Source organism: Leguminivora glycinivorella, chromosome 14, assembly GCF_023078275.1.
Source record: "Leguminivora glycinivorella isolate SPB_JAAS2020 chromosome 14, LegGlyc_1.1, whole genome shotgun sequence".
Lineage (NCBI taxonomy): Eukaryota > Metazoa > Arthropoda > Insecta > Lepidoptera > Tortricidae > Leguminivora > Leguminivora glycinivorella.
The window spans coordinates 3,862,814-3,876,627 of record NC_062984.1 but is presented as its reverse complement, the minus strand read 5'-3'; the positions used below and the strand labels follow the sequence as shown (position 1 = coordinate 3,876,627).

The 13,814-nt window shown below is 37.2% G+C and overlaps 2 protein-coding genes across 3 annotated transcripts in view; one reads left to right on the top strand and one right to left on the bottom strand.

Annotated features, from left to right (window-relative positions):
* LOC125233077 overlaps nucleotides 1-13,814 on the bottom strand; it is a 182,716-nt gene that overhangs the window by 155,541 nt on the left and 13,361 nt on the right. The gene's annotated exons all lie outside the window — the stretch shown is intronic.
* On the top strand, nucleotides 9,468-13,280 carry LOC125233079. Of its 2 annotated transcripts, none has more exons than XM_048138938.1 (3): nucleotides 9,468-9,703; nucleotides 10,309-11,363; nucleotides 13,159-13,268. In XM_048138938.1, the coding sequence occupies exons 1-2, from the start codon at nucleotides 9,568-9,570 to the stop codon at nucleotides 11,343-11,345; spliced, it is 1,173 nt and encodes a 390-aa protein (XP_047994895.1). In that variant the 5' UTR covers nucleotides 9,468-9,567; the 3' UTR covers nucleotides 11,346-11,363; nucleotides 13,159-13,268. The 2 variants fall into 2 exon arrangements, with proteins under 2 accessions (XP_047994895.1, XP_047994894.1); XM_048138937.1 differs by having other exon boundaries at nucleotides 9,470-9,703; nucleotides 10,309-11,350; nucleotides 13,159-13,280.

Below are 13,814 nucleotides of genomic sequence, written 5' to 3'. Positions count from 1 at the left end.
AACAGGCACCTCCTGGGCGAGCTCACTCCATCGTACACTAGGCCACGTCTTCCGAAGAATCAAATCGCCTCGGCTAGTCCGTGGCCATGAGTAATCCCATTAATAATAAATATAAAAAGGTGACAAAAGAAGGTTCCAACTTTTTCGCAACTCAGATAAAGCTGTAGCAAGACACAAACATCACTTCAGAGGTCAGTGAGATAAATATACAATTTCCCGTTTAATTCGCGCGCCGGCAAGCAAATTTCCCGTCCCGTCCACTTTCCGGCTACATACACATTTCTGTTGAGGAGTTTATTTATCCAAAAATATCTACTTTTGCTCGTGGTTATATAAAATGTACTTTAGTAGGTTTTCATGTAATCTTTTCAATTTAAGATTAGCAGTTAAGTACCTATATTATAAATGCATGTACGTTTCTTAGAAATAAACAGATTATTTTTTTTTTTTTATGTCGAAAACTATTTTATTCATGCTAGCAGGAAACATAGTATTGCAATTTTCACAAAAAAAATGTTTGCATATTAGGAATTATGTTTGGTGACCTACTACTTACTTATTTACCTACGAGTACAATAAGCTAGTTTCCTACTACTCAAATCAGGTTCTTTTTATGAATCTTCAAAACGATTTGTGATATGGAATTACTATGAAATACTGAGGAGTGACGTCACGGTCAATTCATTTACTTTACCTTTATCTTTCTCTTTGACTTTTTAATTATAAAAAAAAATAATGACAACTGTACAAAAACATATAAACACAATTAAAAACCTGATCTATGTTAGGCACCTATATTATAATCAAACATAACTGGCTTTGTATTTTTGACATGTGTTGTTTTTGACATTAAGGTTTTTGAATTGAATTGAATTGAACTACATTCTGACCAAAGAGAGTAAAGCCGGGGTTACATTAGAGCCCCGCCGCGTGTCGCAACGCAATCGGATACATAGTCACATACATTTTGTATGAACGTGGTTACATTAGCTCAGTCCCGCGTGTCGCCGCGCGGACGTATAACCAAATATGTACAATCCCACGCGTTGCGACACACGGCGTGGCTCTAATGTAACCCCGGCTTAAGTGGCAACATCGTATACTCCAATTGCTAATTCCAGTCCAAAAAAACTACTACGATGTTACCACTGCAATAAAATGTTTGTAAAATAGTATATTCCTTTTTTATAAAAACACACGCCAAGATAAATTATTTATTATTTATTTCAATCCTTTGATTTATATATTTAATAGTCTTTTATTATTTACATAAATACTAGGACGCTCGATTTTTTTTCTTTTTTTCCGTGATTTTTAGTTGTAAAGTTTGTATTGCGCTTGTATCACTTCAGGTATCAATAACATTTGGTGCTATATTTTGCGGTATAGAACAAACTATTGATGATAAAGATATTGTGACCAATTTTTTATACATATATTTTACAATTAGCTAATCAGCGAAATAGTGTATAGTGGGCTTTATGGTTGCCACGGCCGCCATTGTTTTGGAAGCGGCCATGACACCATGGTCTGTCAAACTGTATTTGAATTTATTATTATGTATGATACACAGATATACAGACTACATCTCTGATATTATGATAGACAGACGTTAATATGCAAGTAGCGCTTTATTGACAACCGATACTTATGAACCTTTTAGATAAAAAATGGCACATGTAATGATCTATTGTTTTACCTTAAAGAGAGTATTTGCAAGTATGTAAGTAAGTTTGAGTAATGTTCTTCAATTTATGGTTCCAAATCTCCTGAGGAGTCTCAGAGATACATTGGGCACTCGTTCAATACGCTAAGGAAATACCTTTCGTGAGCCCCTGACTTCGCCACGCGCCATTCTGAGAGCCAGTTCAGGTGCTACCCTTCAGCAATAACATTCTAATATTGGTAATGGGTTGTTAGACTCCAATGACTAATTTAATAAACATTGGCGAAAATTGCACCGGACTGAGACAGGGCATCTTTAGTGCATACATTTGTCTGGTTTAAGTTGTATTATTACTAGCAACGTGAATGAAGGTGATGTTGATTATCACAAATACACGTAATATAATGCGAATTACCAACATTTATCATTAGTGGCGACCGGTGGAACTAATTTGACGTATGAGAATTAAAACAAAAAACTAAAACGAATTTTCTTCACAATTATATCATCAAGTATTCTTGGATTTCTTACGTGCCAAATAAAGAATGTAGAAGGTTGGCGAAACCTGAAAAGTATTTTGACAGTGACATAAATGACATTGACAGCTGTGACATTGACGTATCTGTCGTAGTTTTTTTGGACTCGAATTAGCAATTGGAGTATAGTGTCGGGACGCTTTCTCACGCATATTGATTTGAAAGGGATGACATTATAATATTGCCCCGTTTTAATTTCTTCTCTCTTCAATCAGACTGTAAGATGGAAATCGACTTAAAGTCCAGTCCCTATTACATCACTATTGTGTAAAATACTATTATATTACTGACCATCAGAACTTACAATATCTTCAAACCGATGAAATAATTTTTTTTTTTTTAATTTGTTTTATAAATCAAAAAGTTTAGGCACCTACGCGCAGTTATGATAGCGCGACGTCCGCACAAATGACTCTTGACTGATATGTTATCGGAACACCTAAAAATATATCAGTTCCATGTACTGACTTTGAGCTGGCACGTCCGAATCGGTTCAATTTAATGCTCATTTTGACGTTGCGCGAATCGCATTCGATTTAGTTACATTGCGGATTGTTGAGTCTGAGGAAATTCAGCACGTTATTCAAGAACCGCAATGAAACACGTATGCGAGTTTTTAAACTATTTAAACTGGCTTATGCTTTATTTGTAGGTGATCGGGCCGCCAACGATAAAAAATATTTAGACTGGAAACTTTAGCTGTTCAGTCAACCAATCGGAACCCTAGGCCACTCGAAATGACAAGCAGTAAGAGATTTCTTACAATCTGCTTTATAACGTCACTATGTAGTTCTACAGTGGCCTAGAGTTCCAATGAGGAGGTACACTGACATTTTATCCCACCAGGCGGGGCCTGTGCAAGTTTCTAGGCATGTCACTATCATTAATATGTGAGAGAGAGAAAAAACATGTCATCTTCTCGCTCTCACGTATGGACTAATAATCTGTCTTAACCTTAGAATGTGCCTCCTCATTGGTTGACTGTATACAAACAGTTCATAATACACCACAATATAACACACGGAGAAAGCACAGGATATTTAAAATGAAAATGTAGAGATATTTTATAGAAAATATGTGCAAAAACACATATTTTGTCGCATTGACTAGTAAAAACTGAAGATATGTATATATTCATAATTATAAACAAAAGACGCACGCCGGCAGCGGCATCCATCTTGGCCAGGCTGCCAGCACGCGCGCAGCACAAAGGTTGGTAAAGCCTTACCAGAAATATATGACTACGAGCTGTTGCCGCGGCTTCGCTCGCGTTAGAAAGAGACAAAAAGTAGCCTATGTCACTCTCCATCCCTTCAACTATCTCCACTTAAAAAATCACATAATTTTGTCGCTCCGCGCACAAACAGAAACACACACTTTCCCATTTATAATATTAGTGTACATATACATATATTTTCAGGAGGGCGCTGTTATTCTGATTTATGGGGTGACAGTTGTTCAGTTTAGTATGAAGAAAATAGTTCGAATGAAATTCCACAACATGGCGCGTAGTATTTAAAAATATTTTAATAGCGTTCGACATGTTTCGATCCAATTCGAACGCTATATCGACTTAATACGTGAGTAACCCGCTTAAAATATTTTTAAATATGTATGAGTCTCACGGGAGTTTTTTAGTTGAAAATGGCGCGTAGTCATATATTTCTAGCCAGGCTTTATTTCCGTCACCTACACTAGTCATTTTGACTACTTATCTCCACCGATCTGCTATTAAACTACATAGTTTCGACGCATGGCAACAGTGCCAACAATATTAAAGTGCTGCCAACTTCGACGATCAGTCAAAACTTATAACGAAATTAAGCTTGCCCTTCTTTTGAAACTTATACGTGTCATGGTCAAAAGACATATTACTTTTTGGAAGAAAATGTTTTGGTGATGTCTGTTGTAACCATAGAGGAATAAGTAAGGGAAGAGTTTTAACTCCATAGTACATCAGTAAAAGCGTGTTATTTGTGTTGACATCTAGCGACAATCACGCGTGAAATGGCGTAAATTATCAGTACCACTACTCGATACTTGGTGTCAGCAGCGTCTCGCCTGCCAAAAAAATAATAACAGATTATGTAGGTAAATAAACAGACGAGCATCTAAAATGTCATAGATTTTTAGAACACGTTCTGCGATAACGTAAACGTCCCAGAATATACAGCGTGTGGATTCCATACGGGCGAATAATGTATCCAGTTATAGTATCTGATCATACGAATCGTATAGGATAATCATTTTGTTAAAAAGTGCTATTAATGAAGAGTAATTATTTTTTTTAATCTGACCAAGCAGCAATGTACGCCGTCCAACTTAATTTGAGATGACATAAACGTCATGTCGTAATGACGTTTAGGTAGGTACGCTAATTGATGTGGACTTAGTACATTGCGTGCTGAATTATTATGTATGAAAAAAAATATCTCATCTATTAAAAAAAAACCATGTAGTTAGGCTCCTTAGGTCCGATACTAAACGTTATTAAGATATTCGCCCGTATGGAATACACACGCTGTATATGCAACTTTGTTTCTAGTAAGCCGCCTAAGAGCGCTGTTCGTTTTCTCCATACAATGCCGAGCTCAACTGGGGAAGTACCTCCGCTTTACAGAAGACCGCAATAGTAGGACTAGACCCTACTCATAGTGTTTGTGTTCCTGCCGGTGAGTAACAGCTGCCAGAGCTCAACGAGGGTGCGGTGTGCTGGTGACGGAAGGATCTACGGAACTAATTTGTTCCGTCTATTGCCCTTTGAGTCGTCGGAACCCGAACCCTTGGAACTTGTACACTCATTTTTGCTGTACTTAACACAGCAAAAGGGAGTGTACAAGTTTCTAATGGGTTCATGGCAACTTGTTTGCCACCGACGTAGTATTTAAAAAAAATGTTAGTTTCTGTGAAATTCACGCTATCAAGTTACATGAAAATCTAAAACATTTAAAACTCAGAATAGAAACTAGTCTCCATTAACATTATCAATAGATTGATATCTATTGATAATGTTAATGTTAATGTTAATGTATCTGCTGATGCAGACATCGTAACTTTTGCAGCAATTTTGGTACAGTATTGTCACGTCAAAGGAATAGGTAAGTATAAGGTATTATGTAAGTGAGTGTGTTTAGTACAACGTCCCACTTTGTCGATCGCTATAAAGCCGCATGTCATTTATTCATATAAAAATACAAATCTCGTCTTTATAGTAAGCGAAAAAAGTGGGAAGTTTTACTAAACAGTAACACATAACATATAGGTATGCCCAAAGTCAGCAAGATTAATAACTGTAAAATGAGCCTGAATTGTGTCGCGTTTCAAACCTGGGTAATACCATTCTGCTTTAAGGTTGAATATATAAAAATATAATATTGATCTGAAAAACAATCAACCTTATAGCAGAATGGATTTACCCAGGTTTGGAGTTAAGCGACACAATTGATTTATCTGTCTGTATATCACGACCAATTCATCAGAAACATAATAGAAGGGAAATTAAATGGAAAGAGAGGAAGGGGAAGGCCAAGAAAGAGTTATATGAGCCAAGTAAAGGAACATGTAAGGGCCGTGTCGTACCAGGACACTATAAGACTGGCTTCGGATCGACCAAAGTGGAGACAACTTCATCAAGCTGCACCGACAAGAGCCCCGCTCTTAAATTGAATAATATATCACAAAATGTATAGTAGTCTTGAATGGGACCGTACTACCTACGTATCCCTTGTTGGAGTAAAAGCCTTCTGACAACAATATTAATGATGATTGATGAGATGAATATGAACGTCAGTAAATAATTAATGGACCAGACGAGGAACAACAATATTAAGAAGCTAATGTTATTTCGAAAACAGGGTATTTTATTATTATTTAACACGTTCGCTGCGGCAAGCCAAAACCTTAACCCAAAATCTAGTGCGTTACGAGGCCCAATCCGCCCCGTAATAGTTTACATCGTAGTGCGTTACGGGTATAAAAGTGCCCCGTACGCCTAAGTCTGTTAAAAGTGCTGTAAGTCCCTGAAATATTGGATTTTCCAATATTTTTTTTGACTAACTGTAAGAGTATGAAATTTCCTACGTCTCATTATCCCCGCACGTGGATACGATAAAAACTCACAAAATTATATAGAAAAGAAAATACGGGGTTATTTTATCCCCGTATCGCACTAAAATTGAAAAAATACGGGGCTTAGTACACCCCGTAACGCATGTAATATATTAAGGTCGATAAATTAGTAGTGATGGGAAATAAAATAATCGATGTATACTATGCTGTATTAATAAAAAAATTACACATCAAAAATATGATACTTCGCACTCTTGTATTTTTGTGAAAGTAGTTAATATAATTAAGTAACAAAGTGAAATAAAATAAGATAAACCACCACCGTTTTTACATATTAAAAACATATATTTAATTACCTGCCTGCAATTAGATGTCAATTTGTGGTGATTTTGACGTTTATTGTGTGGGATAACCTTTGTTTTTGGAATATAGTAGTTCTAACGTGTGGTTCGAGCGCTTCATTTTTAATTTGCCGATAACAAGTATTTCAGTAAGCACTGCACTAGCGATACTGTGCCCACAACCCCGTACGGGCCAGAAAATTCTTTTACGGGGTTCACGGAGACCCGTATCGCACTAGAAGGTAATTTTTGTCCCCTGGTCGGTACGGGGTTTCTGAGACCCCGTATATAATTAATATATCAATAAATAATACTTTTGAACAGAAATCCAAATGTATATTTGTCATTTTCGTAGTTGTAAAAATGACCAAAATACAGCTTCCGCACCAGCGGAGTGAACACGATTTTTCTCACCCGCACTGAGTGATGACAGCGTACGGGGTTCAAAAACCCCCGTAACGCAGTGAACGTGTTAAGCGTATGGCGTATACTTGTAGACAATTAATATTATAAGTCGACATCCATGTTACGCAACCAACCGATTGCGTCAGGTGTCAAGTTGGTATAGATATCCACCGGGCTGCCTTGGAAACGTCTCTTTCGGCATCGACTATATGCTAGGTATTTTGATCCTCAAGGCCGCAGTCACATAACGGACTCTCGTTACATCCCCATTTGTATCGCATGTGATTGCATCTGACACAACCTGTGCAAATTCAATTTAGGCGGCACCAGTATTTCCTCGGCAGCGAAAAGCACTTCGGCTTCTGAGCAGGATTTTGGGTACTTTTGTAACAGGGTATTAAGTACACCGATAAGCGAATAAATAGGTATAGGTAATACAAATGGTCAAATGTCTATGTCTATGTCTACAACAGCGGTCACAATTTCGTTTTCTTTCAACCCCTTCATTGCAAAGAGTGGTACTTAAACTTGAAAATGTGCTCCGCCGATCCCTTTATGATCCCATACACAGGCGTGATTGTATGTAAGTATGTATGTAAACATAAAAAAATAGAACAATCACCTTTTGAGTATGAAAGTCGGTAAAATAACCAAACCACAAAATTACATACATACATACATACAATCACGCCTGTATCCCATTAAGGGGTAGGCAGAGCACATGAAACTACTAAAGCTTCAGTGCCACTCTTGGCAAATAAGGGGTTGAAAAAAAAAACGAAAACTGTGGCATTGCCGTGACAGGTTGCCAGCCTCTCGCCTACGCCACAATTTAACCCATATCCCATAGTCGCCTTCTACGACACCCACGGGAAGAAAAGGGGTGGTGAAATTCTTAACCCGTCACCACACAGGCACACCAAAATTAAAATTTTGAAAAAACCCCGACTGACTGTACTTTGATAAGCAGATACACAGTTGGGTTTACTGTTGCAGTTAGGTACATGCCGTTTTATAAATTATCTCAATGCACCGGGTGAAGACCGGTCTGTTTAAGCTTACTGAGGCTATTATACCTAATTAGTAACTTTAATTCTGATTTATATTACATAAAGACACTTTGTTCGGTTTTAGTTTGTTTCCTTTCTTTTAGTGAATATTTTAATTATATGTGTTTGACTCTTGGATACCCTATGCATCTCTAAGGAGAATTAGATTAAGTAGACATTTTATCTTTAGTTGTGACATTTAGAGCCATTTGCACCTCTAAAGTAATTTAAGACTTTTTTTTGTATTTGTACTTTTTATATTAAGTATAGTTCTTATTCTTAGTTTTAATTCAACACTTAGAGACCTTATACATCTCTAATTAATTGTAGTAGAGTTATACTTTAGTTAGAACTTACAATTAGTAGTATCAATTGTAATTTCTATTCAATTTTAAATATTTTCTAAATATGTACACGTGACGTGTAAAAGTGCCCCTGTGGCCTAAATATTTGCTGCATAAATTATTTCGATTTTATTTTGATATTGATTTAAACACGATATGCCAAATAAGTATCATAAAGTGCTTCTCAGTACAACAGCTTGTTTAAAGTAAAGACATTAGTGAAGTTTCTTGATAAATCACCAAGTTTCTTAGTCGAGAGCTGCATAGTTGTAAGATATCTGCTAAGCCAAACACATTAGCAGTTTTGTCTTGGATTGGAGAAGAGAAACGGGCGGAGGTTACGGAAGAAGAAAGAGTAACGAACATTTTTGTGATTTTTTCAAAGTTGCATTTAATCCACAAGGGTGTAAAGTACTGGAAGTTCCAATGATTAATTTCTGAAATCAAAGACGTGGCCTACGATGGAGTGAGCTCGCCCAGAAGATGCCTGTTCACCCTTGATTTGAAGGTTGCCGGGTTATGTGAGCTCAGAAATATAGCCGCCGTCGAATCTTTTGTTTCTTTTTTATAGCCAATAGCTCATAGTTTACTAGCTCGCGGTGGAACCAGTACCCAAAGTAGTATGGCAGTACTGACCTTCTAATGATTACCTTAAATCATAAATGTTGAACAAATTGACAGATTTGATTTAGTTTTGATATTTTACTATTAATATTTTCTTCGAGACGTTGATGTGGTAAAAAAAATCGTATTTCACTTGGGGGCAAAACTTGTTTAACCTTCGTGCCTTGAAACCCTCGCGACGCTCAAGATTCCATTTCTCGAACCACTCGTTACGCTCGTGGTCCAAAAGTGGAATCATTAGCTTCCTCAGATATCAATATTGGCACGTGCGTTAAAACAACAACTTTGCCCCTTGTAAAACAAATTATACTCGGTTTCGTCCTCTATATTAGCATAATAGACACATGTAGTATCGCGTAGCGCATGCCATTTCACACTTTTTTGAGAATATTATTTGATTTTTTTTTTTTTTTGAAGGTAGGTTACTTACCCGCTCCCAACTATCTACCCGTACTTCATTCGCTTTTTAGTGCCCCGCCGTTTCACATCGCGCTCCCGTGTTAAAGTGATAAATCAGTGATTAAAGTTGTTACAATGCCTAAACGGAAACGTGAAAAGGATAAGGATAGTTACGACTATCTTTTAAAGAAGATAAAACGACTCGAGAAGAAATTACGAGCACCTGATCGGGACAAACATCGTGACTCATCGATCTCGCAGGATGAATCAGGTATGCCATATACAACCTTGTTTAATTGTAACAAGTTCTATGTAAACATCGTTCGGTAAATTTATTTGCTTTTAAATAGCAAATTGTATTTTGCAACGGACTAATTGCAAAATAAAAATAACTTAATACCAACATTTAGTAGTCACTATAGGTAATTCTGCTACTTACTTATCCTGTTTTCGTACATGGTACCTAACTACTTATGTTTGAGCTGCGGACAGTACGGTGGGACTGTTTCTTCTTGAACAAAGTAGGTTATATTACTTTATTTATAGTTAAGGAATATAATACCGTAATTAAAACTATACGTAGGTACCTATGGTGTAGGAATGTAATACGTAATTGTAAACAATACAGTTCTCGGCACCGGGCAGTACTTGCTATGCATTGGGACTGTTCTGCCGACTATTTACGTAAAGTGTAAATAAAAATGCATTGCATTTTTTAGAATACGTGTTTGTTACGTATGACGTATAGTGACCGTAGTACACTAAAAAGTGTGGAATAACAGTTTGGGGGCAGTTCTTGTTAAATAAACTTGCGACTGCCACTTACACAGTTATTGTATACTACAAGGTGGTCATAAGGCTGTGTCTCCTTTTCAGACACGGACCTTTTAGACGCATGGGCGATTCCTGAGGATGATGCCAATGGTGCGTTACCGGAACCGAACCAAACAGATGGTTCGTTATCCGATGAAGTTTCTCAGCCTGTGCTCATCACGTCGAAGCCTGCCGTCACCGTGCCTACAGCACAGCCACAGCTGGCTCCTGGCGCGACAGCTAATCCTGCTGCTCCGGCTGCTCCTGCCAGCCCACCTTTGGAGTCTCAAGCCTCCCCCGCCATCGAGAATACTGAACAACAGATACCTGAACCAGAAGAAACATTAGATGCTGATTTGATGGAAATACTGGGTACTGATCCCAATTCGGTTAAGCAATACGGAAAAGATATACAAAAAGACTTGTCAATTAGATTAGAACATTGCGCAACAAACGGACTGACGAAAGAGTTGCGCAAAGAATTCAAGGAGAGATATTTGACACCTGATAACTGCAAATTAATAGATCCTCCTGAAATGAACGCTGAAGTCAAGGCCGCGGTATCGGATGTTGTAATTAAACGCGACAAAGCTATTGAGAATAAACAAAAGCAACTTACCTCTGCTATTAGTTGCCTTAGCGAGGCTATAACGATCCTTATGCAAAACAAAGAGAAAAATACACCTTTGTTGAAACTTCTCATTGATTCAACTAGAATCTTATGCGATTGTCAACATGCTGACACTATTACAAGGCGAAATTTCTTATTAAATGCCATGAAGAAAGAAATGAAGGATCAGCTTCAAAATACAAAAATCGACAAGTTTTTATTTAGTGAAAACTTGGCAGACACTTTAAAATCGGCTAAAGCCATTACCAAATCTGGAGCAGACCTAAAAATTCCGGCACCTAAACCTCAGGCTAAAAAGCCTAATCCCAGTACAAATAAAAATTTAAACTGGAAGCCGGGTCCAGCGCGCAGGCAGCCAGGACCGTCACGAGCGAAGGAGCCTGCGACCTCGACGAGTCATCGGCCCAGGCACACCTCGAGGCCATCGCAGCATCAGCAGCACTACAGGACGAGCTACAGACATCGTTAGCCACGGTAATACCAGGAGGTAGACTAGCTAAATTTTATACTCAATGGCAAATGCTTACAAATGATCCTCTGGTATTATCATATATCGAGGGTTATAAAATTCCATTTTCCAAACCAGTTTCTCAATTAGTACCACCAAGTACAAGAAACTACTCCAGTCAAGAAAAAATACACATACGTGAATCTATTTTAGATTTACTGTCCATTGGAGTTATTTCACAATGTGAGGCGCGAGACGATCAATTTTTGTCGCCTATTTTTCTAATACCCAAGCCGAATGGAAAAATGAGATTTATTTTAAATCTTAAATCATTAAACCAATTCATAGATACATCTCATTTCAAATTAGAGGACTTGCGCACTGCCTTAAAGTTAATCTCCAAAGACTGTTATCTCAGTACATTAGATTTAAAGGACGCTTATTTCCTGATTAAGATACATGAAACCGACAGGAAATACCTCAGATTTCAGTTCGAAAATAATATTTTTGAATTTAATGTCCTTCCGTTCGGATTAAATACCGCCCCTTTTGTATTTACAAAAGTTATGAAACCAGTAGTGAAGTTGCTAAGGTCATGTGGTTATATATCCACCATATATCTCGATGATTTATTACTTATCGGAAAAAATTATAATGAATGTGTTCAAAATATAGAAAATACCAAAAAGCTACTTACCTCGTTAGGCTTTATTATAAATAAAGAAAAGAGTAATCTCAACCCTTCCAAGTCATGCAAGTTTTTGGGATATGTAATAAATTCAAATAAATTGGAAGTTACCCTACCAAAAGAAAAAACATTAAAAATAAAAAATGAAATTAAAAAATTCTCTTCAATTAAACGATGCAAGATAAGAGATTTCGCAAGTTTCGTAGGTCTCCTTACATCTGCATGTCCAGCCGTCGAATACGGCTGGCTTTACACGAAACTTTTCGAAAGATGCAAATTTCTAAATTTAAAAGATGAAGAAAATTACGATAGATTTATGACTATCCCAAACAACTTGCAAAAAGACTTTGAATGGTGGAAAAATATAATAGAAAATTGTAACTGTAAAATCAAAGCAGATTATTACGCATTAGAAATTTTCTCTGACGCCTCAACTACTGGGTGGGGAGTAGCGTGTGGAGACCAGAAGGCCAGTGGTCCTTGGAATGCAGAGGAACGCAAAAGCCATATAAACCAACTAGAAATTATGGCTGCATTTATCGGCCTCAAAATATTTACAAGAAACTTGTACAATAAACAAATCCTTCTTCGCATCGATAATACCACCGCTATCTCCTACATTAATAGAATGGGAGGTATTCAGTTCCCCCATTTGACAGAAATCACAAGGCAACTTTGGCAATATTGCGAAACGAGAGAACTATTTGTATATGCTTCATACATTCGCTCTGCGGATAATTGTATAGCGGATCAGGAGTCGCGACGCACTCATCCGGATATCGAGTGGGAACTTGCTGACTACGCATTCCAAAGAATTGTTAATGAATTTGGATGCCCTAATATTGATTTATTTGCTAGTAGAATAAATAATAAATGTTCGATTTATGTATCATGGCACAGAGACCCCGACGCGTATGCAATAAATGCATTTACAGTCTCCTGGTCCAAATATTACTTCTATGCCTTTCCTCCTTTTAGTATGATATTAAAATCGTTAAGAAAGATTATTAATGATAAAGCCAGAGGCATAATGGTGGTACCACAATGGCCCACGCAACCGTGGTACCCTCTTTTCAAAAGTTTACTGGTTTCAAAACTTTTGGTACTAGAAGCAAATAATAATCTAATTTTATCTGCCACTTCCAGCCGACGGCAGGTGCGCTCACAGACTACCCTGGTGGCCGGAATATTATCCGCGAAGCGATGATAAGAAGAGGTGTCCCACCATCTTCCACACACATACTGTTGGATTCATTATCTAATAACTCATACAAACAGTATGAAGGGTGTTATAAAAAGTGGTTCATTTATTGTATAGAAAATAAATTGAACATTTATGATGTATCAATTCCAGAAATCATAAGATTTTTAACAATAATGTTTAATAAAGGTGCCCAATACGGAACATTGAATTCTTGTAGATCCGCGCTTTCGTTGATTGCTAATGAAAAACTTTCCGATAATGATGACTTGAAAAGATTTTTTAAAGGAGTGTTTCGTTCTAGACCTCCACTTCCTAAATACACCGAAACCTGGGATCCGTCAGTCGTTTTAGATTATTTGGGAAAATGGTATCCCAATGAAGATTTATCTCTCGAACAGATATCTAAAAAATTAATAACACTTTTGGCTCTCGTAACGTCACATAGAGCACAAACACTAGCTAATATTAAAATATGTAACATCGAAAATTGCTCCGATAAAATTAAAATTAAAATCCCAGACCTCATTAAGACGTCGCGAATTGGTTCTACACAACCAGTACTGATCTTGCCCTTTTTTAATGAGAAACCAGAGATTTG